This window comes from Myotis daubentonii, chromosome 15 (assembly GCF_963259705.1).
Source record: "Myotis daubentonii chromosome 15, mMyoDau2.1, whole genome shotgun sequence".
Taxonomy (NCBI): domain Eukaryota; kingdom Metazoa; phylum Chordata; class Mammalia; order Chiroptera; family Vespertilionidae; genus Myotis; species Myotis daubentonii.
The window spans coordinates 29,546,994-29,571,420 of NC_081854.1; the positions used below are offsets into that span (position 1 = coordinate 29,546,994).

Sequence of the window (24,427 nt, forward strand, 5' to 3'; positions counted from 1 at the left end):
CCCTGGCTTGGCCCCCAGAGCCCACGCGGACTCGGACGCTGCTCCGGAGCCTGGGGGAGCTGGTCACCGGCATCTATGTCAAGTACTGGATCTACGTGTGCGCCGGCATGTTCATCGTGGTCAGCTTCGCAGGCCGTCTCGTCGTCTACAAGATCGTCTACATGTTCCTCTTCCTGCTCTGCCTCACCCTCTTCCAGGTACCTGGGGGCGGGCAGGCGGGACCCTCAAGCAGACCGGCCTCCCTGCAGGCGCCTCACACACCTCGTCCTGCAGGTCTACTACAGCCTGTGGAGGAAGCTGCTCAAGGTGTTCTGGTGGCTGGTGGTGGCCTACACCATGCTGGTGCTCATCGCTGTCTACACCTTCCAGTTCCAGGACTTCCCCATGTACTGGCGCAACCTGACAGGCTTCACTGACGAGCAGTGAGTCACCCGTGGGTGGGCAGCGGGCGAGGTCCGGGCTTGGGGACTGCAGGGCCCGGGCGGCGCTGACGGTGCTCCCTGCGCAGGCTGGGGGACCTGGGCCTGGAGCAGTTCAGCGTGTCCGAGCTCTTCTCCAGCATCCTCATCCCTGGCTTCTTCCTGCTCGCCTGCATCCTGCAGCTGCACTACTTTCACCGGCCCTTCATGCAGCTCACCGACCTGGAGCACATCCCCCTGCCCGGCGCCTGCCGCCCCCGCTGGGCTCACAGGTGCGCCCGCCCCTGCCTCTGAGGAGTGCGGGCTCTGGTCTTGGCTGGTGGGGGGTGGGCAGTGGGGGCACGGGGGCTCGCAGAGTGTCTCCACCTTGAACCTGCACAGAGAAGGGCCTCGTCGGGGCGGGGAAGACGGCTGGTGGGATTCGGGTGGGGGACCCGGAGCCGTGGGAAGGCCTTGGCCATCGTCTTCAAATGCCGAGGGGCCTCAGGTAGGGGATGTTTTCTCTGACCCAGCGGGGTCTCCACGGTGGAAAGTCAGCTGGGCCGCATGCTCTGACCTAACGGTTGCAGCACAAATAGCACAGGTCACCCAGCAGAGGCAGGAGGGGGCACTGTTAGCCCAGGAGGGCAGGAGCACTGGGAGGAAGTGACACTTCCGGGGCCTGTCCCAGGCAGGACGCAGTGAGCGGGACCCCATTGTTGCAGCAAGACGAGGAGGAGGAAGCCCCCAGGGACCAGGGGTTGGGCACTGCTGGCTCCAACCAGGCCACGCAGGTCCCGGAAGGTAAGTCAGAAGGGAGTACAGCCCCTGAGAGATGAGTGTAGGGTGCCAAGGAGCCGGGTCGCCGGGTGGGTCCCCTATGAGCCCCAGGGGAGTCCTGTCTACCCAGGACAGAACAGCCCCAGGTCCAGAGTGCCTGTTCCCTTCTCAACACCTGCCCCCTCCACACCCTCCGCCACAGTCACAGCCAACAAATGGGGCCTGGTGGCCGAGCGGCTGCTGGACTTGTCCGCCAGCTTCTCGAACGTCCTCACTCGTGTGCAGCTGTTTGTGCGACGCCTGCTGGAGCTGCACATCTTTAAGCTGGTGGCCCTGTACACCGTCTGGGTGGCCCTAAAGGAGGTGAGAGGACACACACCTACCTCCCTTGTCTGCAGTGGGCCCCTCGGGGCACCTTGTGGGCCTCCCCTGATCCCGGGCCGCAGGAGGGAGTGCCCGCCTGCCTGGCTCAGCCCCCCTGCCTGGCTGTCGCACAGGTGTCAGTGATGAACCTCCTGCTGGTGGTGCTCTGGGCCTTCGCCCTGCCCTACCCCCGCTTCCGGCCCATGGCCTCCTGTCTGTCCACCGTGTGGACCTGCATCATCATCGTGTGCAAGATGCTCTACCAGCTCAAGGTCGTCAGCCCCCACAAGTACTCCAACAACTGCACTGAGGTGCGCCACGCGGGGCTGCAGGGACGGCTCCTTTAGTGCAGGGTGTGAGGGACGGATGCAGAGGGCCGTCCTCGGGGCCAGGAGCTGCCCAGAGGAGGTGTCCTTCGACCTGGTCCAGGGGGGACCCACTCCCCATGCCAGGGTGTCTGGGCTAGAGAAGCGTCCTGACTCAGCTAACTCCCTGCTGAAATACAGGTCGTGGGTGAGGTGGTGCCGGGGCCAGATGTCTCCTCAAGCGCAGGGGAGCCCCAGCCAGACGGGGGAGGGGGAGGCCGCTCAGGGGAGCCCCTGCCCAGAGCTTCTCTTTACGTCCCCCACGACCCCTGCTGAAGCCTCCCCATCCCTAGTCACCCTGTCCCCTTCTCCATTAAGGTGGTCTCGAGGCTGACAGCACCCCCGTATCCCTGGCTGGGGGCAGCTGTGGCCTGGCCCAGACCTGTTCTGGAGCTGTTGTTGGGACAGGGACTCAAGGCAGGGCTGGGTCAGCGTCCAGTGACCAGCGGGGGCCAGGTGCTGACACTGCCCCCGTCTCCCAGCCCCTCCCCAATAGCACCAACCTGCAGAAAACGGAGATCAACCAGTCCTTGCTGTACCGGGGGCCCATCGACCCGGCCAACTGGTTTGGGGTGCGGAAGGGCTTCCCAAACCTGGGCTACATCCAGGTGAGAGCAGGGCCAAGGCGGCGGGCGGGGTGGGACCGAGGAGACTGGGGCATTCGGGGGTTGGAGGCAGGACTGGAGGGCCTCACTGTCCCCCTCCCCAGAACCACCTGCAGATCCTGCTGCTGCTGGTGTTCGAGGCCATTGTGTACCGGCGCCAGGAGCACCACCGCCGGCAGCACCAGCTGGCCCCGCTGCCCGCCCAGGCCGTCTGCATCGAAGGCACCCGCCAGCAGCTGGACCGGGACCTGCTTAGCTGTGTCAAGTACTTCATCAACTTCTTTTTCTACAAATTTGGGCTGGAGGTGAGTCGCCCCTCACCATCAGAGGTCTGTGCCACCCTCGGGGGAGGGGCCTTGGTTGAGCATCTGCCATGTACAAGTGCACAGGGGCCGCCTGGGGGCACAGGAGGTGGACCACCAAGAGTGCTGTGTTCTCCTGGGCAAGGCTGGCCTGTGGGGTGAGGACAGGGGGGCCAGGACTCGGGCTGGAGACTGGGTCAGAGTCTCAGCTTTGCCAGAGCCTCCTAGCCTCAGTCTCCCCCCGGCACGGGGGAGCCACGTCCAGCCTCTCCATCCCTCCAGGAGCGTGGCATGGGCTGCCGTGAGCCTAGGCTGCAGGCCCACCTGCCTCGAGGTGAAGGTGTTCTGCTCCCTGTGCTGCCTGTGACCCTCCAAGCCAGCCTGCTGGGCCCCCGGCTGCCTGGAGGCAGGTCCAAGAAAGGCCCTCCACCAGTTCCCTCCGTCTCCCATTCTCATCTCCTCTTGCCCTTCTGCCACCCCCAGATCTGCTTCCTGATGGCCGTGAACGTGATTGGGCAGCGCATGAACTTTATGGTCATCCTGCACGGCTGCTGGCTGGTGGCCATCCTCACCCGCCGGCGCCGGAGGGCCATCGCCCGTCTCTGGCCCAACTACTGCCTCTTCCTGACGCTCTTCCTGCTGTACCAGTACCTGCTGTGCCTGGGCATCCCCCCAGCACTGTGCATTGGTGAGCAGGGTGCAGGCTGCGGGCGGGTGTGGGCAGGAGGACGGCGTGGGCAGGAGGACGGCGTTAGCCGGCGTGCGTGGCTGTGGCCGCATGCAGTGCCCCGGGCGTTTCCGCCTGCCCTGTGTGAGTGTATCGGTACTTCCTTTTCCGTGCTGGGTCGTATAGTGTTTGGATGAACCATAGTTGGTTTGACCTTTCATGCAGGGAGATGTCTCATTTCCAGTTTGGGACTGTGAATGTTGGTGTCTAGGTTTTGCGTGGCATAGTTTTCATTTCTCTGGCATAAAAGCCCAGAGAGGCTGTCCTGTTTCACATCTCCACCGGCAGCCTGTGTGCAATCCAGTCCTTCCACATCCTCGCCAGTATTTGGTGGTGTCACTGTTTTTATAGTATTAGCCGTTCTGAAGGTGTGTAATGACGTCTCGTGTGGTCCAGCCATACCATGGCCAGCACTCAGGAGACTGCCCTGCCCACCTGCCGCCCTCTAGCTTCACACAGTTGCTCCCATGGGGGCCTGGGGTGCGGTCTACCCCTGGGAAACGTGTAGTTAAGCATGTGCTGGGAGCTCTGGACCTGTATGCTCTCGGACTCCAAGGGAGAGTGGCGGAGTTTTTGAGGCTGACTGTGAATGTGGATGCGGATGAAGAACCGTGGACACTGGACCCCTAGAGGCTGTGGGCCAGCCAATGGGGAAGGGACAGGCTGTCCGGAGCCCTAACACGCTCCCTCTACCCACAGACTACCCCTGGCGCTGGAGCCAGGCCATCCCCATGAATTCGGTGCTCATCAAGTGGCTGTACCTGCCTGACTTCTTCATGGCCCCCAACTCCACCAACCTCATCAGTGAGTGCCCACTGGCTGGGCCCTTTGTCCACATGTGCCACCTGCCAGCCTCATTGAAGGCCAAGGAGGTTCTGCACGGGCAGCGGGCAAGCGCAGACGCTCCCTTCACCTATCGAGGAATGCGTTGTCCAGGCCTTGCCAGCTGGCCCAATGCTGTGGTTCCCCGGCAGGACGTGGGGGGGCGGGGGGGGGGGCGAGGTCCTTTCATGGGTGCGCCTAGTCCTGCAGGATAGTCCCATGGCACTGAGGCCCTCCTCACATGTGTACACCCTGTCATCAGGTGTGTATGAAGGTGTGCACACAGGTGTGGATGCAGAGATGGTTGTAGGTATGGATGTGGGGGTGGATGCTGGTGTGATGCAGGTGTGCACAGGTGGGCAGAGGGACAGATGCAGGTGTGCACAGACTGATGCCCATGGGGTGTGCAGTCAGGCACGTTAACTCATTTCCTAATATGCGTGTGGTGCGCAGATATGCAGAACATGTACACAGGCATGATCCCCAACATCCATGTCCATATATGGACATCACCCGCCATGTTCACACTCGTAGACATGTGTCTGCCCAGCCCCCACGTGCACACACCATGCTTCTCTCTGGTCTGGGTACGAGGTCAGTGCCCTGTGCCGGTCGTGTGCCAGGCCTCCGCAAGGCCAGCGGTTCCTGGGGTCGTGCGGCAGCGGCCTCCCGTGTATCCGCAGGTGACTTCCTGCTGCTGCTCTGCGCCTCCCAGCAGTGGCAGGTGTTCTTGGCTGAGCGCACCGAGGAGTGGCAGCACATGGCCGGCGCCAACACCGACCGCCTGGAGCCTCTGCGGGGGGAGCCCAACCCCGTGCCCAACTTCGTTCACTGTAGGTGGGTCCCGGGGTGTCGCCAGCCTGCAGAGCCCAGTCTGGGGCTGCATAGGCGGCGGGGCTGCGGGGCTGACGGACACACCTGGCTAGGATGGAGCCTGGGGCAAGTGCAGCCGGCGGTGTCCCGGGACAAGACGAGGGCGGACGTTGACCTTGCAGCAGAGGGGCCTCCGGGAGTTCCTCTGGCCCGAGGCGGCGGGGCAGGTGGGGTAACCAGCACCCCGCCCCGCAGGTCCTACCTCGACATGCTGAAAGTCGCTGTCTTCCGCTACCTCTTCTGGCTGGTGCTGGTGGTGGTGTTCATCACAGGGGCCACGCGCATCAGTGTCTTCGGGCTGGGCTACCTGCTGGCCTGTTTCTACCTGCTGCTCTTCGGCACCTCCCTGCTGCAGAAGGATACGCGTCCCCGCCTCGCGCTGTGGGACTGCCTCATCCTCTACAACGTCACCGTCATCATCTCCAAGAACATGCTCTCGGTGAGCCGGCCGGCCAGCCTGCCCAGCCCCAGCCCCAGCCCCAGACCCAGCCCCAGACCCAATCCCGTGGGCTGGCTGACCCTCCTCCCGCCCCCAGCTCCTGTCCTGTGTCTTCGTGGAGCAAATGCAGAGCAGCTTCTGCTGGGTCATCCAGCTGTTCAGCCTCGTGTGCACGGTCAAAGGCTACTATGACCGTGAGTGGGAGAGGGCCGGTGGCTGGGGGTGTCGGGGACACGCACTGCCTCAGGGGCCCAGGCCCCTATCCGTTCCCCACACCCCCGCCCCATGGTCTTGATCTGCATCCTGATCCTCAACAAATGTGCTTGAGCCCTGCCTCTGACTCAGGTCCCCAACCTCTGCCCCACACCCCTGATCCCACCCGTGTTCCTGACCCCGATCATACCCCTGACCCGTGCTGGCCCCTGTCTCACAGCCAAGGAGATGCTGGGCAGGGACCAGGACTGCCTGCTGCCAGTGGAGGAGGCTGGCGTCCTCTGGGACAGTGTCTGTTTCCTGTTCCTGCTGCTGCAGCGCCGCGTCTTCCTCAGCTACTACTTCCTGCACGTCAAGGCCGAGCTCCAGGCCACTGCTCTGCAGGCCTCCAGGTTGGCCCCGCCTTGGATCCCCTGGGCCCCTCTAGGGCAGGGCACTGTGCCCGGATGTCACACGTCTCCTAGAGTGACGGAGGGCCAGGGGTCATCAGCACTCCTCAGGGCCTGAGTCCACACTGTCCACGGCATGTGGTCTCAGCCCTAGCTTTCTGTGGGCTGGCGTTTCAGTCCTACTATTGCCCGACGCTGGCCTGAGGTGCACCCCACCAGAGAGCCTGCCCCCCCACACCCCCGTGCCTGGCCAGTGAGCCAGCACGTCTCCCCATCCCTGGCCTCTGTCGGCCCCATGGCCACCTCTTCATTTGCACGTTTTCTACCCCATGAGACGAGGTGGCAGGGGGTCCCCCTCCCTCTCACTGCAGTACAGATGGGGTGTCATGCTGGAGAGCTAGCCTGTGAGCAGGGAGGACCTGGGCGGCTGGGGGGTGGGCTAAGCCCAGAGGCGGGAGCTCGTAAGACTGGCGCTCACCCCTGGCTTCACCGACTCCCCCAGGGGCTTCGCCCTGTACAACGCTGCCAACCTCAAAAGCATCGACTACCACCGCAAGGCCGAGGAGAAGTCCCTGGCCCAGCTGAAAAGACAGTAGGTGCCGTCTGGGGGACCGGGATGGGTGGGGGTGTTTTCCCGTCTGGCCCGATGCTCAGAGTCGTCGCCCACCCACAGGATGGAACGTATCCGCGCCAAGCAGGAAAAGCACAGGCAGGGCCCGGTGGGCCTCGGCCACTCCCAGGAGGCCCTGGACCCCGGCCAGGAGCCAGGTGAGTGGATCGAGCCCCTAGGCCCCCGAGCACTGGTGCATCTGTGCCGCTGGAGCCTGTCCGCGTCTGTGCCACGTGACGTCACAGGGCTTCCGGCCCACCTGTCCTGTGCCATGTGGTCACTCTGTCCCTGCAGGCCACTCAGCCTGCCAGCGATTGTCCGTCTGCACGTGTGGGCTGTCCGCCACCGCATAGCACCATGGGAGGGTGCTGGTCACTGAAGGGGCTCTGTGTGTCTCTGCTGTAGGGGACACCCTCATTCTCCATGACTCTCCCTGCTGGCTCATGCTCGCCACCCCCTCCCCTTCACAGGTCCCGGCCGTCCAGGGGGCTCCTCCCCACCACGGACACAGTGGTGGCGGCCCTGGCTGGACCACGCCACAGGTACTGCCCCAGCCTGGCTGCCATGACCACTCTCTCAAGCTGCTGTGTGTTGGGTACCCCCTCACCTCTCAGTTGCTACCGCCTTTGGGGCGTACAGCTTGCCGGTACTGACCTGCAGCCTGGGTGCCGGCCGTGCAGTAACAAGGGGCTGGGCCCCCCACAACCGGCTCTGCATTTTATGACTCGGGGATTCCGAAGTCTGAATTACCACTGCCCCACTCCCGGCCTCTCCTCTCCTGGCCCCTCCCTGTGTCCCTCTCGTCCCGTCTGGTCTCGTCCCGCCACTCTGGCATGTGTCCTGTGCCTGCGCCTCCGTCCTCCAGCCTGCTGCTCCCTGCCTCCAGCCACTGAGGCTGTCCTGGGGAGGGGGGTTGGGGGCATGCGGGCCTTGGCCCCTGGGGTCACAGGATGCTGAGGGAACCCAAGCTGGGCAGCATAGCCAGGCCTGTTACTGCCCCCCAAACCCATGAACGTGAGAGTCTTGCAGAGCCCAACCCCACGTGGGGGACGGCCAGCTGAACCCCACACTGCCCACAGTCATCCACTCTGGGGACTACTTCCTGTTCGAGTCTGACAGTGAGGAGGAGGAGGAGGCCCAGCCCGAGGACCCCAGGCCATCGGCACAGAGTGCCTTCCAGGTGAGGAGGAAGGGTCCCCTGGCTGCCTTCCCGTCCAGGGAGCTCCTGGGCCAGGCAAGCACAGGGAGGACAGGTGCCCAGCCAGACGGGACAGCAGTCTGTGGGGACCATAGGTCATGGCAGCTATGTGCCTCTGCCCACCTTCTCCTGTGGTCCCAACTCTGACCCCCAGGCCTGTGGTGGCCACCGGTGGCCTGGCCTTCAAGAGGGCTCATTATGTTTGCTGGTTGCACATCTGTCTTCTGAGCCAGGAGCCTCTTGTCCACCTTTGTGTCCCTGGTTCTGGCCTGAGGCCTGGGTGCTAAGTGAGAACCGTGATGTGCCGGGTGGGCTGTGCAAACTGCCCTTTCCTCCCACAACAGCCCCATAGGGCCCACTTCCTGCCCCGGCTCAGGCTGCAGGTCCCCAGCTGCGCTGACCCCTGGCTCCTCCTCTTCCTCGGGAGCTCAGAGGTGAGCCCAGGGCGACTGGGCCTGGGAAGCAGGCGCTAACCCGAGGCCCTGTCCTGCAGATGGCGTACCAGGCATGGGTGACCAACGCCCAGACGGTGCTGAGGCGGCGGCGGCAGGAGCAGGCACAGCTGCCTGTGGGTGAGTCCGGCTGAGTGCGGGTAGTGGGTGGGGAATGTAGGGCTACAAGGCGCTGACCAGCTCCCTTATGCCCAGGAGGCGGCCCGGGTCCAGAGGCAGAGTTGGCAGAGGGTCCAGCAGACGAGGTGGCAGGTACGTGGGCCCTGGGGGTTCGGGGTTGGGGTTCTCACGCTGGCTGCCCCTCCAGGATTCTCACGCCAGTCCCCCTCCCTGCAGGCCGGAGCCATGTGATGCAGCGGGTGCTGAGCACCATGCAGTTCCTGTGGGTGCTGGGACAGGCGCTGGTGGACGGGCTGACGCGCTGGCTGTACACCTTCACTCGGCACCACCGCGCCATGAGTAACGTGCTGCGTGCTGAGCGCTACCTGCTCACACAGGAGCTGCTCAGGGTGGGTGCCACCATACCGCGACCCCATCACACCCCCACCCCTGCCACCATGCCCTGCCACACTACCTTACCCCTGTGCCTGCCCCACCCCCTCCTCCCCCACACCGGGAGGACCACCTCCCTACCCCCCTTGTGTGCCCTGCAGGGTAGAGAGGTGCACCGGGGCGTGCTGGACCAGCTATACTCGAGTGAGGCTGAGGCCATGCCAACAGGCCCCTCGGAGGCACGCGATGTGCCTAGCACAGCTTCGAGGTAGGTATGGGCTGCAGGGGCTCAAGTGGGAGCCAGGACCCCCTGCATCTGACCTGCGGTCAGGCCCAGAGCCAGGGACACCCCAGCGGCTATGCTTGGGCACATAGCCTCCCAGCCCCTGTCCGGCAGGGACCTTGAGGCCCTTCTGCCGTCTGTGACCAGCCTCCCCTCCCACAGCGGGCTGGGGGCAGAAGAGCCCATAAGCAGCACGCCCGAGGACCCCGGCAGCCCCCTGAGCACGGGCTACAACACCCGCAGTGGCAGTGAGGAGATGGTCACCGAGCCCAGGGCTTCTCTACACGGCTCCCGAGAGCTTCCCGCTAGCACCCGGACCCGGATGCGCACGGCCAGCGAGCTGCTCCTTGACAGGTGTGTGCGAGGGGCGGCTGGTGAGGCCGAGGGCAGGTGGGCCTAGGCCTGGGGCCAGAATCTAACCGAGCATGGACCCTGCAGGTGCCTGCGCATCCCAGAGCTGGAGGAGGCTGAGCAGTTCGAGGCCGGGCAGGGCCGGGCGCTGCGGCTGCTGCAGGCCGTGTACCAGTGCGTGGCTGCCCACTCTGAGCTGCTCTGCTATTTCATCATTGTTCTCAACCATATGGTCACCGCCTCGGCCACCTCCCTCGTGTTGCCTGTGCTGGTCTTCTTGTGGGCCATGCTGTCCATCCCGCGGCCCAGCAAGCGCTTCTGGATGACGGCCATCGTCTTCACTGAGGTGGGCAGCGGCCTGGGGGGCGGAAGGGGTGGTCCTGGCCCCGCCCGCCATGCTGAGCCCCGCTGCCCCGCAGGTCATGGTGGTCACCAAATACCTGTTCCAGTTTGGCTTCTTCCCCTGGAACAGCCACACGGTGCTGCGGCGCTACGAGAACAAGCCCTACTTCCCGCCTCGCATCCTGGGCCTGGAGAAGACCGACGGCTACATCAAGTACGACCTGGTGCAGCTCCTGGCCCTCTTCTTCCATCGTTCCCAGCTGCTGGTGAGTGCCAGGTGCCGGGGCAGGTGGGCAGCAGGCGGGCACCTCTCAGCCATCTTGTTCCAGGAGGCGAAGCTGGACACTGTGGGTCCCGGGGTGGGCCTGGCCATCTTGCCTGGTCCAAGAGCTGCCCGTGCAGCCACGCCTGCCCCCCCCAAGGCCCTCCTTCCTTCCTTCCACAGTGCTATGGCCTCTGGGACCACGAGGAGGACCCGCTCTCCAAGGAGCCTGATGGGGGCCAGGGGAAGGAGGAGCCTGAGGAGGAGCCTGCCCTGCTGGGACTCCGGACTGAGGAGAGCACAGGGCCCCAGGAGGAGCTGGGGGTGGCTGGGGCCACCGCCGAGGATGACATCCAAGTAGAAGTGAGAGATGGGCCCTCAGAGCCACACGTGGAGATCAAGCCCCACGACACGAAGCGCATCGGTCTGCGTTTCAGGAGGAGGAGGAAGGAGATGGCAGAACCCAAAGGACCGGCAGCCATTGGTACATGTCCCTGTCGATCTGCAACCACCCCAGCCCACCCAGCTCTCACATGGGAGTCACCACGCCAGCCAGAGGATGCAGCCCCAGGGGCCCACTGCTGGTGGTGCCGGGGGGGCCTGTGCTTAGTCTGCTGGTCTGTGAAATGGGTGATGGCAGCCCCTTAGGGGGCTCTCAGGATGGTCAGGAGCTGAACTAGGCCTCAGTCCGTCCGTGGTGACTCCTCCCCCACAGAAGCCGAGACTGAGGATGAGGAGCAGGAGGCAGCAGCCGCCTCTCAGGGACAGAAGAGGCGGAGTCGTCACCGGGAAAGAGTGAGGGCGATGGGCATCCGGCTGCAGACCTTCTGCCTGTCCCTGTGAGTGACCAACCTGGGAGCGGCCTAGGGGAGGGGCGGGTGGGAGCACCCAAGGTCCTGAGCTGAGCTCCCTTCCGCCTGTCCGCAGGGCCCAGAGCGTGTACCGGCCCCTGCGGCGTTTCTTCCACGACATCCTGCACACCAAGTACCGTGCAGCCACTGACGTCTACGCCCTCATGTTCCTGGCCGACGTGGTCGACTTCATCATCATCATGTTTGGCTTTTGGGCCTTTGGGGTGAGCTGGGCTCAGGGGCCCCCGTGAGCGCAGAGCCCAGCGGCCACCCCAGCTCTCCCTGACCCTTCCTTTCCTGGCCACAGAAGCACTCAGCGGCGACGGACATCACGTCCTCCCTGTCAGATGACCAGGTTCCGGAAGCCTTCCTGGTCATGCTGCTGATCCAGTTCAGCACTATGGTCATCGACCGTGCCCTCTACCTGCGCAAGACCGTGCTGGGCAAGCTGGCCTTCCAGGTCGTCCTGGTGCTGGCCATCCATGTCTGGATGTTCTTCATCTTGCCCGCTGTCACTGAGAGGTGGGTGCTGGGGGGTCAGGCCCAGCCTGCAGAGACATGCTTTGTGGTGCCTGGCAGAGCTGCATTTGGGTCCAGGGACCTTGGGGGCTCCAGCTACTGGACTCGGGCGGGGTGCCCTGATCTGGGCTTCCTGTCCCATCTAGGATGTTCAGCCAGAACGCAGTAGCCCAGCTGTGGTACTTTGTGAAGTGCATCTACTTCGCCCTGTCCGCCTACCAGATCCGCTGTGGCTACCCCACCCGCATCCTTGGCAACTTCCTCACCAAGAAGTACAACCACCTCAACCTCTTCCTCTTCCAGGGGTGAGTGTGGGCCGGCCCAAGGGGGGTCAAGGCTGCCCTCCCTCAGCCCCTCCTGATGGGTCCCCCGTCTCGGGTAGGTTCCGGCTGGTGCCGTTCCTGGTGGAGCTGCGGGCCGTGATGGACTGGGTTTGGACAGACACCACGCTGTCCCTGTCCAACTGGATGTGCGTGGAGGACATCTATGCCAACATCTTCATCATCAAGTGCAGCCGAGAGACGGAAAAGGTGCCTGGGCCCAAGGCGAGGGTAGAGAGGGGACACTGGTCACTCCCCATTGGGGCCGACGGGAACTGCGAGAACCAAACACCGGCGGCCCCTCCTTGAGCTCGGAAACCATGGCAACATGAGGCCAGAGAGCATTTCTAGAACTCTCCCTGGCAGCCAGAGGGGCTTCTTGGAGAGGGGCTAGTGAACTCTGCCCTGTTAGGGGCAGGCAGTTGGCAGTGGCCTGAGCAAATTGCACAGTGGAATATGCCTGCCATAACGTTAGCTGAATTTTTGTTCTTTTTTAGCAGCTTTACAGAGAGAATTCATACACAAGATTCGCCCATTTTAAGAGTACAGTTTGGTGGTTCGGTATGTTTAGAGTTGTGCAGCCATCACCACAATGTTAGAACATGCTCTTCGTACCATTAGCAGTCCCTGTCCATTCCCCTCATTGCCCAGCTCCTGGCAGCCACCACCTGCTGTATAGATTTGCCTGTTCTGGAAATTTCATATAAATGAAATCAGGGTGGCCTTTGTGACTGGCTTTTCACTCAGCATATTATCAAAGTTCATCCATGTTGTGTCACAATTTCTTTTTATGGCAGAGTAGTTTAACTTTTTGGTTGTTAGGAGTTATGGGTAGGGCTAGGGTTAGGTTTAGAGGTAGGGATAGAGTTAGGACTTGGTAAAGTGTTAGGGTTAGGGCTAGGGCTAGGTCTATGGCTGTGGTTCATGCCACCTTTTATTCAACAGTTCCAAATGGTGATAGACATTTGGGTTTGTTTTTATTATAAAAAATGCTGCTATGGATATTCACAACTAAGACTCTGAACACACGTTTCCATCTCTCCTGGAGAGACACACAGGGATGCGATTGCTGGGCCCTGAGGTAACTCTTGCTTTCACTCGCGAGTTGTTTTCCATGGCGACTGCTCCAATGCAGTCCCCCTGCTCTGCCACCTCCTCGCGAACCCGTCTGGTCTGACGCTTTTTTTACCCGTCCCCGTGGTTTTGACTTTGCATTTCCCTGCTGGCTGATGATAAGCACCTTTCCCTGTGCTTATTTGCCATGTCTCCCTTCTTTGGAGTGTCTTTTCAGAGCCTTTGCCCATTTTTTCCTTGGGTTAAGCAACTGTTAGGTAAACAAAAGGTGGCATTTATACCTTTTGAGTTGAAAAGGCTCCATAGATACTCTGGATACTAGACTATCAGAGATGCGACTTGCTGGTATTTCCTCCATTCTGTGGTTGGCTTTTTCCCTTTTTGATGGTGTCCTCAGAAGCACACAAGTCTATTTTTCATGTCTAGTTTAAATTTTTTCTTTTGTTGCTTGAGCTTTTGGTATTAAATCTGAGGATATTTTGCCAAATATAAGGTACAAAGATTTGCCCTGAAGTTTCAGTGATTTAGGTCTTAATTTTTGCACATGGTGTTAGTTAAGGGTCCATTTATTGAAAAGGCTGTCCTTTCCCCACTGAGAGGTTGGCACCTGTCTCCTTGTGTGGGTTTGTTTGGGGCTCAGAATCTCTCCATTGATCTCTGTCCTGTCCAGCACCACAGACTTAGCTGCTATAGCTCTGCAGTCAGTTTGGATGTTCAATTAAGGCTTTATGGGTCCACGGGGTGAGCTCAAGACCATGGCCTTGAGGATGGAAAGGTGAGGCGTGGAGGGCAGCTCTGGAAGCAGAGGGAGGGAGGGGTCTGAGACAGCACTGTGGCAGGGAGCAGAGATGGAGGCCTGCACGACGCAGGGCACTGGGAAGGTGGCGCTGAGCAGCTGACCCATACCGTCCCCCCACAGAAATACCCACAGCCCAAGGGGCAGAAGAAGAAGAAGATCGTTAAGTATGGCATGGGCGGCCTTATCATCCTGTTCCTTGTGGCCATCATCTGGTTCCCACTGCTCTTCATGTCTCTGGTGCGCTCTGTTGTCGGCGTTGTCAACCAGCCCATCGACGTCACCGTCACCCTCAAGTTGGGGGGCTACGAGGTGAGCAGCCGCCTTCACCGGCACGGGAAGCAGTGCAGGTGCAAGCTCTGCCCGCACACTGAGGGCTCTGGCCAGGCAGCCCCAATTCCCACTCCTCCCTTTCTGGTCCTCATGGACTATGCAGAGCGTGGCCTGCGTGCTGGCGACCTGGGGAGTCAGGGAGGCTCCCCCGGCACCATGTCACCCCATTTCACCCTCAGCCCCTGTTCACCATGAGCGCCCAGCAGCCGTCCATCGTGCCCTTCACACAACAGGCCTATGAGGAGCTGTCCAGGCAGTTTGACCCCCACCCGGTGAGCAGCCCCCACATTGCATCTGCCTGGCAGGGGAAGGGATGGCTTTTGGGGGGGTGGCCTGGCTTCACCCCACTGAGGCGCCATCTTGTGCTCAGCTGGCCATGCAGTTCATCAGCCAGTACAGCCCCGAGGACATCGTCACAGCGCAGATCGAGGGCAGCTCGGGGGCTCTGTGGCGCATCAGCCCGCCAAGCAGGGCCCAGATGAAGCGGGAGCTGTACAACGGCACTGCCGACATCACCCTGCGCTTCACCTGGAACTTCCAGAGGTGCGTCCTGGGCTCGGATGGGGCCTGGATGGGGTACACGCTTCGGTGGGTCACACTGCACCCCTGCTTGCAGGGACCTGGCCAAGGGAGGCACTGTAGAGTACACCAACGAGAAGCACACCCTGGACCTGGCCCCCAATAGCACTGAGCGGTGGCAGCTGGCCAGCCTGCTGGAGGGCACCTCGGACCAGTCCGTGTGAGTGGGGAGCAAGGGGCCTGGGGGCACCAGGAAGGCTGGGCCAGACCTGACCCACTGGATTCCTCCCCACAGGGTCATCCCTAACCTCTTCCCCAAGTACATCCGTGCCCCCAACGGGCCTGAAGCTAACCCCGTGAAGCAGCTGCAGCCCAGTGAGTGTGTTTGGGGGAAGGTGGTGCTGGGCCATGGCCTCTGCCCTGGGAGAGGGTGTGGCCTGACCGTCTACCGCTCTGATCCAGACGAGGAGGCGGACTACCTCGGCGTGCGCATCCAGCTGCGGAGGGAGCGTGTGGGCTCGGGGGCTGCTGGCTTCCTTGAGTGGTGGGTCATCGAGCTACAGGACTGCCAGGCTGACTGCAACCTGCTGCCCATGGTCATCTTCAATGACAAGGTCAGCCCACCCAGCCTGGGCTTCCTGGCTGGCTACGGGTGAGTGTGCAGTGCCGTGGGCCTGGGGGCTGGGGTGCGGCTGTGGGCAGCAGCCCCAGGACTCACCCACACTTGCCTGGCAGGATCATGGGGCTCTATGTGTCCATCGTGCTGGTCATCGGCAAGTTTGTGCGCGGCTTCTTCAGTGAGATCTCACACTCCATCATGTTCGAGGAGCTGCCGTGTGTGGACCGAATCCTCAAGCTCTGCCAGGACATCTTCCTGGTGCGGGAGACGCGAGAGCTGGAGCTGGAAGAGGAGCTATACGCCAAGCTCATCTTCCTCTACCGCTCACCAGAGACCATGATCAAGTGGACCCGCGAAAAGGAGTAGGAGCCAGGCTCCGTGTGCACGTGAATGAAGGAGCCGGCCTGCCAGGAAGGAGGGCAGTGCTCCTCAGGCCACAGGAGCAGATACTCCAGTCCCAGGCCACCAGCTGTGACAGGTCCTCCTGGCCCACTGAGCCTTGATGCTGCTGTCAGAAGGGAGCTGTGGCCCCTCCACGGCCCAGCACAGGACTGCTGTCCCTTTCCGTTGTCCCTGCAGGGCCCAGTGCCAGACACATTGGGCCAGGGGGCCCAGCCCTCCTTTCTCCACACGTACTGTAGAGTTTTTTTAATTAAAACTTTTATTTATACGAACGGATGACAGCACGCTGCCTGCCCATCCCTGTGTCCTGCTCCAGCATGGCAGAGGTCCAGGCGGGGTGGTCCTGGGGTCCATCCTGAGGCTCAGCTCCCACCGGTCTGCGCCTCATCATCACTGTCAATCAGATACTCCTGTATCTCCTGCAAGACCGAGGCCCTGGGGGAAGCCACACAGTGGGAATCAGCCCAGAGGTGCTCACACCCAGAAGGACCCCTCCCTGGGCTCCCAGCACAGCAGGTACCAGTACCTCTGGCTACGGAGCTGGGCCTCAGTCAGGATGTAGGGTGGCAGGGGGTCCAAGGAAGGCTGCAACAGAGAGCCGGCATGAGTGATGGGCTACATGGCACAAAGCTAAGCCAGTGCCAACCTGCACCCTCACCCCTAGAGTGGGAGGGCCTCCCCTATCACCAACACAAGGCAGGATCCACTCACCAAGTCCTTCATGTTCACACGGCATCCGTAGCATAGCTGCTCGATGACACTGGCTCGGGGGTCCTCCCTGTGAGAGCAGAGCTGGACCTGTGTGCCTGGTCCTGGCCCCTCAGTGCAGGGCCCGAGGGCTTGGTCCCAGGTGTACCACCACCCTCTGTGTAGCTGCAAGGGACCAGCCATGGGGTGGGGTGGATCAGGAAAGAGACTCACCTCCCGCAGGGCCCAGCCCCCCGGCAACAGCCCTGGGCCCTGCCCACCCCTGCAGAGCAGCAGGGTGTTGTGGGTGCCTCAGCGGGTGGGGTGGGGGGCTGCATCTGGGAGAGATGTGAGGTCTGGGCCCCAAAAGCCGTGGCACTATCTGTAAGCAGAAATGAACTGAGGGGACCTCAGGATTGGTAAACCCCAATACCCACTCACCGGTACCCCTTCCACCCATGAACCCCGAGAACATGCAGCACAGACCAGCAGTGTCGATGTCCAGTGCACACATGCAGAGCAGGCAGCGGGGACCTGGGGGGCCACCAGCATTGCCATCCCTTGGGGCCTTGACCAGCTTCTCACTCGTCCTGGAAGAGTGAGGACGGGGCACAGAGGCACCACCGGTTAACCAGAGCCTGGCTCCTGCCTGACCTGAGCCCCAGGGTGGTGAGCTCAGTGCCTACGCTCCCGCTCCCGCTCCCCGGCACACACACACCTGTACACGGTGCTGACTGTGGCGGGGAACTGGGCCTGCAGCCTGAGCATGAAGGCTTCCATAAGCCGGTGGACGCTGGCCTTCTCAGGGGCCTAGGGACAAGCAGAGGGGCTGGAGTGGCCCTGCTGCAGAGCAGCCCCAGGCCTGGCCAAGGGGCCATGGGTTCCTCCAGTCAGCTCCTGAGAGTCTTCCATGTTGGGACTGGAGTGAATCAGGCGCACACTTCTAAACACGGCCATTATTAAAAATTAGATTATGGCCTAACTGGCGTGGCTCAGTGGTTGAGCGCTGACCTATGAACCAGGAGGTGACCGGGATACAGGTTCAATCCCCAGGGTGGGGCATGAAGGAGGCAACTGATCAATGATTCTCTCTCATCATTGATGTTTCTCTCTCTCCCTCTTCCTTCCTCTCTGAAATCAATGACCAAAGTGTTGCCAGTTCAATTCCTGGTCAAAGGGCACATACCTGGGTTGCGAGTTCCCTCCCTGCCCCACCCAAGTTGGGTTCGTGTGGGAGGCAACCAATCAATGTGTCTCTCTCACATCGATGTTTCTCTCTCTCTCCACCCCCCTCCCTTCCACTCTCAATAAAAATTAATGAAAAAATATCCTCGGGTGAGGATTAACGAAGAAACACACCAAAAAAAACAAACAAAAAGTATGTCAAAATTTTAAGTACCTCTAACAACGGTCATTCTGCCCCTCCATCATCCCCTTCCCCATGTCCATGACCACCCCTCCCCCCAAGCTGGGCACCTCGCCTTCCCAGGGATGGGTACCAGGGTGTGGCAACTCCCTCTCCTTGTGAGCCCTCTCCCGCTCGAAGGCACCAACCAACCTGTCCTCCAACTCCAAGGGATATCCTGTATACGCTCCAAGATGCTGGGGGACATGGGGACGCCACTGTGGTACCAGGTGGCAATCACTGAAGCTAGAGGGCTGGTGTGGACACAGCTTAGGCTGCCGAAGACGTGCTGGCAGCCTCTGCCCTGTCCTGCAAGTTACCTTGGTGTCGATAGCTGGTGTGAAGACAGAGGGCACAGCAAACAGGCGGTTGTAGAAGGCGACCTCCTTCAGTGTGTGGTCGCGCATGGGCCGCACCACCACCACGTCACCATGCCTCTCATCAGAGAAGCCCTGGGGAGGGGGAGGGGGAGGGGGATATGTTCTTCCCCGTACCCAGCTGACAGGGTTATAGCTCCCTCCTTCCCTGCCAGCTGAGGGGTGTCGGGCTCCTCCCTCCATGAGGAAGACCCCAAGACTGATTCACAAGATACTACTTTCAAGTGAAAGGGCCTAAAGGGTGAGGGTGGGAGGGGCCCATGGGCAGCCTGGCCCCTGAGTACCGTGTCCCAGGCCAGGAAGGCCCCTCTCCCTAGCGCCAGGCTAGTCATGAGCTTGATGGCCAGGCGGGTACAGCTGTCTCCCGTCATCACCTTGGAGTAGCCATGGGTCCGGGCCACGTGCAGAATCAAGTGGGTTCTGCAGAGCAGGGCAAGGGATCTCAGACACAGGGAGGACAGGGCCAGGACCTGGGGGGGAGGAGGCTCACCGCAGGGTCTGAAGAAGCTCCTCCTTGGCTGTCAGTGTCTTCACTGAGTCGAAGAGTCGAGATAAAGCCTCAGTCTGGGCAGCTGTGGGTGCCTGGGCCTCGGTCTGGGCAGCTGTGGGTGCCTGGGCCTCGGTCTGGGCAGCTGTGGGTGCCTGTGCCTGGGCCTTGGTCTGGGCAGCTGTGGGGGCCTGGGCCTCGGTCTGGGCAGCTGTGGGTGCCTGGGCCTCGGTCTGGGCAGCTGTGGGTAGCCCCGCTGGGCTCTGGGGGTCCTGGGAGCCAGGCTGGCTCAGCTGCTCCTCCCCTGGGGCTGGTGCGTGCTGCTGCTGGAGGAAACTGTCCACAGCTGCCTTATAGGCCCCCTTGGTCCCTGAGGGCTCCTGGGCAAGGTGGCGAAGCACGGACGGCGGCAGGCCGAACACCTTGCAGGGCAGGGGAGGGTGGAGAAGCTGTGTAAGGCCCCGGCCCACCACTGTATATAGCGAGGCGCGGCCCTGGCGAGAGGCCCGCAGCCTGGCCCCAAGTGGGCATGCACTCTTCGTGGACATCCCAGCGGGCACCACGTACCTCTTCTAAGGCCACAATGTGCCAGGGAAAACCAACTGTCTGCAGGATCAGCTTCATCTCGGCTAGGGTTTTGGCTCTGTCCTCCGGGCTCTGTCCACAGGCTGCTCCCTCTGAAAAAGGCAGAAAGAAAGGCGTCATGGCTTGTAGGAGACGAGCCCAGGCAGGCAGGACAGGCCAACACATGAGATCCCTCGAGCCTGTGCTCTGCAGAGCAGCAGCTTCTGTAGAAACCACAGGCTGCAGACCTCCTTGGAGGAGCGTTTGCAGAGTGGACAGTGGGTTTTCTGTAGTGGCCGAGGGATGAGGTGGGGAGGGGAGGGGAGGTGGGGCAGGTTAGCATCCAGCCCCTTGGGTAGTGAACTCAACCATCTCACTCAGTGCCCTAGATCCCACAGAGGCGGCCAGGCCGACGCTCCTGCCTGACTCTCTGATGGTCTGACTTATGACAACAGCAGTGCCATCTGTTGGTGGACAAATGCACTGTCTCCAGGGCCTGGGTGTGGGCACAGTGCCAGCTGTTTCAGGGGGCCTGCACCAAGCGGTTGGGATCTTGGAGAGAAAAAAGGCCACACGTACCATCAACGTAGACAACCCCTGGCACAAAACGCAGTCTTTTGGCAGAATCTCGACTCAGGCCCTGGAGAGGGGAAGGGACTGGCCTCAGCCTCACGCCTAGAAGCCACAGGACACTCCCTACAGAAACCATGCTCTGTAAGGGGCAATGACCCCCCCTGTAGTGGAAAGGCTGCCGAGGGAAGCCGCATAGCCTGACTCACTTCAAACTGCCTGGGTGTCTGCATCTCCCTTGTAAAGCCCGCCCTCCCGTCTGTTCCTGCTCCTGGCAGTGCCCCAAAAAGCAGCTGGATCCACATGGCCATCCATGCCCCTACCCACGCTCCTCTGGCTGCTCAGCATGGAACAGGACAACAGGACAAAAGCAAGAAATTGCTGCTCAGATGGAAGGGCACCACATGCTGGACAAACATCTGGGGGAGCAGGCGCTTATCTCAGGTCCTCCAGCCAGGTTTAGGGGACATAAAGTGAGAGCAGACGCACCACGCTCGAGCTCTGGGCACCTCCCAGGATCCCATACAGACCACCCCACGGCTGCAGCCTTGTCCCCAGTCCCTCCAGTCTACACCCCTCATAGGCAGTGCAGGTCATGTGTGTCCCACCCCCTGGCCAAAGCCTCCACAGCACCATCGGGAGAAACCATAACTGCCCCACTGTGATCCGGGCAGGCCAACACAACCAGGAGTGTTCCTTCTTCTCCCCTCCCCACCTTGACATAAGCTGTCTTCACCAACACTGCTTCCCCTGACAGCATTCCTCCCCCTGCCTCTCATTCTCTTCCACTTCTCAAAGAAGCTGACAGGGCCAAACCACTTTTTGTCTCCCAAGACACTGCTTCTATTTCAATGTCTTGCCCCAGACACACTCCCAGGATGAGAGAAGGCCCATGGCTTCAAGGCCACCTTGAGTGACGCCCTGCTGTGCCCCCAAGACATCCTTTTCCCAGTGATTATGTTTCTACAGTAGAGCAAATGGACAGAGTGCTAAACTGGGACACAGCTGGGTACTCCGGACGCAGCTCCTGGCTTGTGCACCTCTTGTGTACACATCCAGGAGCCCTCCAGGGCTGCTCTCTCTAGTTCTAAACAAGAGCCCCTTGGTGCTGACCCTCCACTTTCAAGCTCGGTTGGGCAGTGGCCTGGGCACAGGAAAACAGTGTGGAGACGCACCTCAAGGACCTGCCAGATCATGGAGCTGGACGAAGGCCCCCCAGACCACGCCAGGAGCACCTGGGAAAGAAGGAACACTGCTGAAGGGCACATCTCCAACACGAGCATGCCCCCACCCCCTCCACTACGGATATCCCGACATGGGTCCATTCTCAGAGCCCAGGCACAGGACTCTGAGAGGAGCTGGTAGGATGCAGCTGGGACAGGCTGCCTGCAGGAAGGGTGGCACGGGCTAAGAGCCAGGGCCCGGGGGGCCGAACTGCCCAGTCGGGGACTCCACAGAGGAGTCACTCCACACTCTACCTTCTCTCCTGGAAAGATCAGCCGGTTCTTCCCAAGCACAGCTCTGAACTTGTGGACGTAGAACGCCTTGAAACAGTCCCTGCAACACAAACCACCACTGGCTGCAGCCACATGGCCCTGGCTGCCTACCTCCATGCCAAGAGAGGGAAGCCAATACTGGCCTCTGCAGGGGGGCAGCCTGATGCTTGCTCAGTTACCTTTTCCTTCTTGTACCAACTCCCATCTTTAAAAGAAGCATCTTGACAATGAGGCTCTGCCCCAAGGTCAGCATGGAGGGGTTCTCACCAGATATGGTTGCCCCAGGATGAGCCTACCACATGGGAAGGCACACCTGCATCACCCCTACAATCCTTACCAGTATGAACCGATGCCTGAGGGGCCAGGAGCCTGGTGCCACCTGCACTGGCAGGCGCTCAGAAAGGCCCAGCTGGTGGAACAGATGGACATAGGCAGGCGCAGGACAAGGCCACCCAGCCCTTCCCTGAGCAGAGTTGATGACCCCTTCCAAGACCCCACGGAGAGAAGCACCACCTCTTGGGGTGAAGGGGGAAACACTGAGAAGGCTGCAGGAGCCCTGAGGCCTGAAGCTCCACACAGGCCCTTCTCTAGTGCTCTGATCCGGCTGGGACCAGAAATGCCCAGGAAGCTCCTGGAAACGCAGAGTCCTGGGCTCTTCCCCAAACCCACAGATCAGAACTTCCAGGGCTGGTCCCAGGAACCTGCATTCTCGGTAAAACTTCCAGCTGATTCTCGGGCTCACTAGGTCAGAGGTGGTCAGCCTTGACTGCACATTAGAATCACTAACTACATCACAATATATTGGGATGAGGCCCAGGCATCTGCTTTTTAAAGCTCCCCTGACAGCCTGGGTGGAGAACAGCACCCTGAACAGAGGAGGCAACACTGTACCCCCAAAATTGCCCCATGCCTGGGGCTATGCACTGTCTGCTTCCTTTTTCCTGCTCAGCTATCCTTGTGTCCACAACAACCCCCCCAACACTGAACAGAAACTCCTTATAATGAGCCAACCAAACACCCCACAGGTCTTTTGAGGACGGTAACTCAACTCAGTGTTTGACTGCAAAATGCTGGAGCTCTAGGGACCCCAAGTGACCAGCCATAGGAAGTGACTCCCAGGAAAGCCGGGGTGTGGTGAGGTTCCCCCAGCAGACACAGACACTGCGGGTGAGGAGGCGGGGGAATCACCCTGTGGCTACCCCCCTCCATGTCCTCCCTGCACCATACTTTCCCTCTGGGTCAGGCCCGCGTTTCCCACATGTGCCGATCCTCACAATCATTGAGGAAACATGTTCAAGACCTAGACTGCCAAAACCTACAACCAGAAAGTCAGCTTTCCACCTTTTCCCAAAACTGAGCGAGCGCAGGGGGGAGCTCTGGGCCGCGAAGTCCTGCAGGCCTTGCCTAGAGCTGCTGCAGTCTGTCCTCTTATCAGCGAGTTCTCCAAGCAGATTGGAGGGATCGTCCTTTTTAGATGCTCTGAAGTGATTAAAGCAGTGGCTTCTTTGCCTAAAATGTATTTCCTGGTGGCGTACGCCTCATCCTACTGAGCACACACCAAGTCTACTAAGCTCCCAAAAGATGTTCAGGGACGAGAAAGTTTTTGGAAAACAATTTATTCAGTCCCTTCAGTTTCTTTTTTGGAACATCTTAGAAAGCAGAGTCCGACACTCTTGGAGACCAATTTTAAGATGGGAGCTGATCACTCACTCAACAAATGTTCATTTGCTATACAAAGCGTGCAACATCACCAGGAATTAACAGGGGTAAAATGGGAGACCAGCCCTGCCCTCCTGGAGCTGTGAATCTAGTGGAGTGATGAGACACAGAAGCGTTCTGATTCCAAGGCGATGTGACAGGGGCACAGCAGAGCTTCAGATAAAACAGAACAAGCTGGCGCCCAGGCCCCTCTGAGAATAAGTCTCTGCTCCTGTACAAAGGACCCCCCTCGCCCCGAGGCAGGGGAAGGCTGAGCGACCTTCCACGCCTCTGTCCCTCACAAGTAAAACAGGCATCGCCCGGAGCACCTGCCCAAGATCCCAGGATGCTCCAAATCGCCCTGCGATGTGTTCTAGCTGCCCAGAAACGCTATCCCGCCTGCACCTCACTCACTCACTCTGCCAGCTCTCCTCCTAAGTGCCCTCATACACCTTTCTGCCACCTGATCCTCAGTTGAACGGTGGGAGACTGGTACCCACACAGAAAGGAAGGCAATCCTTAGCTTCTGAGCAAGCCCTTCTTGCCAGGGTCTCCTATCCTCCTCCAGGCCTCACCTGCAGAAGGCGTCCCCTGCTCGGATCACCACCACGGGCAGGCCTTCCGAGCACTTCACACACTTCAGCTCACGGCTTTGGAGACATGGGGGGGGGGGGGGGGGAGAACAAGAACACATTGCACACGCCCCTCCCTAAGACTTCAGAGAGAGGTCCTGTTTCTCATCCCAACCTCGGGTAGGGGAGAGGTCATGTGGGCGACTGAACACGGGCAACCAGTTTGTGTCTTAACCAAACTTCCAATTTGAAAAACGACAAGGGCCCTGGAGGATTCCGGTCTGTTAAAGCCGTTCAGGGGGCACCTAAAGGCCACCTCTCATCTCTCCAGGGCTGGCCCGCCAGGGGCGTCAACCTGCTCTGGGTGGCTCAGGACGGGAGACGGGGAGTCGGTGGGTGACAGCGACAGGAAAGCCGACTTCTCTTCCAGGAAAGACGACATGGTCAGCGGCAGCGCTGTCCCACCGACTGCAAGAACTTGAGGTGCGAGAGAGCAGAGGGGGGCCCGCCCTGGGGAGTCCACCACCGGCCGGACAGGCTCTCCCAGGTGCTGCGGAGCGCGCTCCAGCCTCCCCGGGACCCCGGGCTGCGAGGCAGGGCCTCCGGAGCGCGGCGGCCCGGACCTCGGGGTAGGACAGGCCGCCGGCTGGGGGCGCCGCGAACCGCAGGGGCGGGGTGGCGCCCAGCTCTTACCCAGCCCGCGGCGGCGGCGGCGGCGGCACCTCGGGCGCCGGCGCCCCATAGTCCTCGCCCACCTGGCACATGGCCGTCCCGGGTGAGCGGCAGGCGGCGGCCCAGCCGGCGGCGGGCGCGCTCTGATGACGTCACAGCTCTCCGTCGCGCGCTGCTCGCCGCCCGCGGAGGCGGGGAGC

At 61.1% G+C, this 24,427-nt stretch overlaps 2 protein-coding genes across 6 annotated transcripts in view; one reads left to right on the forward strand and one right to left on the reverse strand.

Moving 5' to 3' along the window:
- PIEZO1 (piezo type mechanosensitive ion channel component 1) overlaps positions 1–15,975 on the forward strand; it is a 59,554-nt gene extending 43,579 nt beyond the window's left edge. The window contains exons 14-51 of one of the 2 annotated variants that reach the window (XM_059667064.1): positions 19–197; positions 274–422; positions 509–691; positions 1,090–1,202; positions 1,381–1,541; positions 1,676–1,852; positions 2,389–2,514; positions 2,616–2,816; positions 3,297–3,501; positions 4,240–4,344; positions 5,046–5,199; positions 5,431–5,674; positions 5,772–5,868; positions 6,108–6,279; positions 6,779–6,868; positions 6,950–7,044; positions 7,357–7,428; positions 7,966–8,066; positions 8,578–8,656; positions 8,732–8,788; positions 8,873–9,045; positions 9,190–9,296; positions 9,474–9,665; positions 9,750–10,008; positions 10,082–10,270; positions 10,450–10,750; positions 10,982–11,105; positions 11,194–11,341; positions 11,425–11,639; positions 11,783–11,941; positions 12,019–12,166; positions 13,950–14,138; positions 14,339–14,431; positions 14,530–14,702; positions 14,776–14,898; positions 14,974–15,053; positions 15,141–15,330; positions 15,414–15,975. In XM_059667064.1, coding sequence (XP_059523047.1) covers positions 19–197; positions 274–422; positions 509–691; positions 1,090–1,202; positions 1,381–1,541; positions 1,676–1,852; positions 2,389–2,514; positions 2,616–2,816; positions 3,297–3,501; positions 4,240–4,344; positions 5,046–5,199; positions 5,431–5,674; positions 5,772–5,868; positions 6,108–6,279; positions 6,779–6,868; positions 6,950–7,044; positions 7,357–7,428; positions 7,966–8,066; positions 8,578–8,656; positions 8,732–8,788; positions 8,873–9,045; positions 9,190–9,296; positions 9,474–9,665; positions 9,750–10,008; positions 10,082–10,270; positions 10,450–10,750; positions 10,982–11,105; positions 11,194–11,341; positions 11,425–11,639; positions 11,783–11,941; positions 12,019–12,166; positions 13,950–14,138; positions 14,339–14,431; positions 14,530–14,702; positions 14,776–14,898; positions 14,974–15,053; positions 15,141–15,330; positions 15,414–15,663 — 5,873 coding nt within the window. In that variant the 3' untranslated portion in view covers positions 15,664–15,975. The remainder of the gene's footprint in view (positions 1–18; positions 198–273; positions 423–508; positions 692–1,089; positions 1,203–1,380; positions 1,542–1,675; positions 1,853–2,388; positions 2,515–2,615; positions 2,817–3,296; positions 3,502–4,239; positions 4,345–5,045; positions 5,200–5,430; positions 5,675–5,771; positions 5,869–6,107; positions 6,280–6,778; positions 6,869–6,949; positions 7,045–7,356; positions 7,429–7,965; positions 8,067–8,577; positions 8,657–8,731; positions 8,789–8,872; positions 9,046–9,189; positions 9,297–9,473; positions 9,666–9,749; positions 10,009–10,081; positions 10,271–10,449; positions 10,751–10,981; positions 11,106–11,193; positions 11,342–11,424; positions 11,640–11,782; positions 11,942–12,018; positions 12,167–13,949; positions 14,139–14,338; positions 14,432–14,529; positions 14,703–14,775; positions 14,899–14,973; positions 15,054–15,140; positions 15,331–15,413) is intronic. The other variant, XM_059667066.1, reaches the window with a different exon arrangement.
- Positions 15,469–24,373, reverse strand: CTU2 (cytosolic thiouridylase subunit 2). Of its 4 annotated transcripts, XM_059667067.1 has the most exons (16): positions 24,249–24,373; positions 23,559–23,633; positions 21,623–21,694; positions 21,268–21,346; positions 20,965–21,024; positions 19,799–19,859; positions 19,223–19,332; positions 18,659–19,077; positions 18,453–18,588; positions 18,112–18,243; positions 17,105–17,196; positions 16,873–16,976; positions 16,621–16,768; positions 16,411–16,477; positions 16,226–16,284; positions 15,469–16,134 (listed from the first exon to the last, which is right to left on the reverse strand). In XM_059667067.1, exons 1-16 carry the CDS (start codon positions 24,317–24,319, stop codon positions 16,062–16,064), a joined length of 1,758 nt encoding a protein of 585 aa, XP_059523050.1. In that variant the 5' UTR covers positions 24,320–24,373; the 3' UTR covers positions 15,469–16,061. The 4 variants fall into 4 exon arrangements, with proteins under 4 accessions (XP_059523050.1, XP_059523051.1, XP_059523053.1 ...); XM_059667068.1 differs by lacking the exon at positions 21,623–21,694; XM_059667070.1 differs by lacking the exons at positions 21,623–21,694; positions 24,249–24,373 and having other exon boundaries at positions 23,436–23,574.
- Positions 24,374–24,427: the final 54 nt, after the last annotated feature.

What these genes read in the sequence shown, in the direction of transcription:
- CTU2 (XM_059667067.1), bottom strand. Translation starts at nt 24,319, where the DNA reads ATGTGCCAGGTGGGCGAGGACTATGGGGCGCCGGCGCCCGAGGTGCCG. An exon ending in ACATTGTGGCCTTAGAAGAG is followed by an intron (nt 19,078 to 19,222) that starts GTACGTGGTGCC and finishes CTGCCCTGCAAG; the next exon opens with GTGTTCGGCCTGCCGCCGTC. An exon ending in ACTGGACATCGACACTGCTG is followed by an intron (nt 16,769 to 16,872) that starts GTCTGTGCTGCA and finishes TTCTGCTTACAG; the next exon opens with ATAGTGCCACGGCTTTTGGG.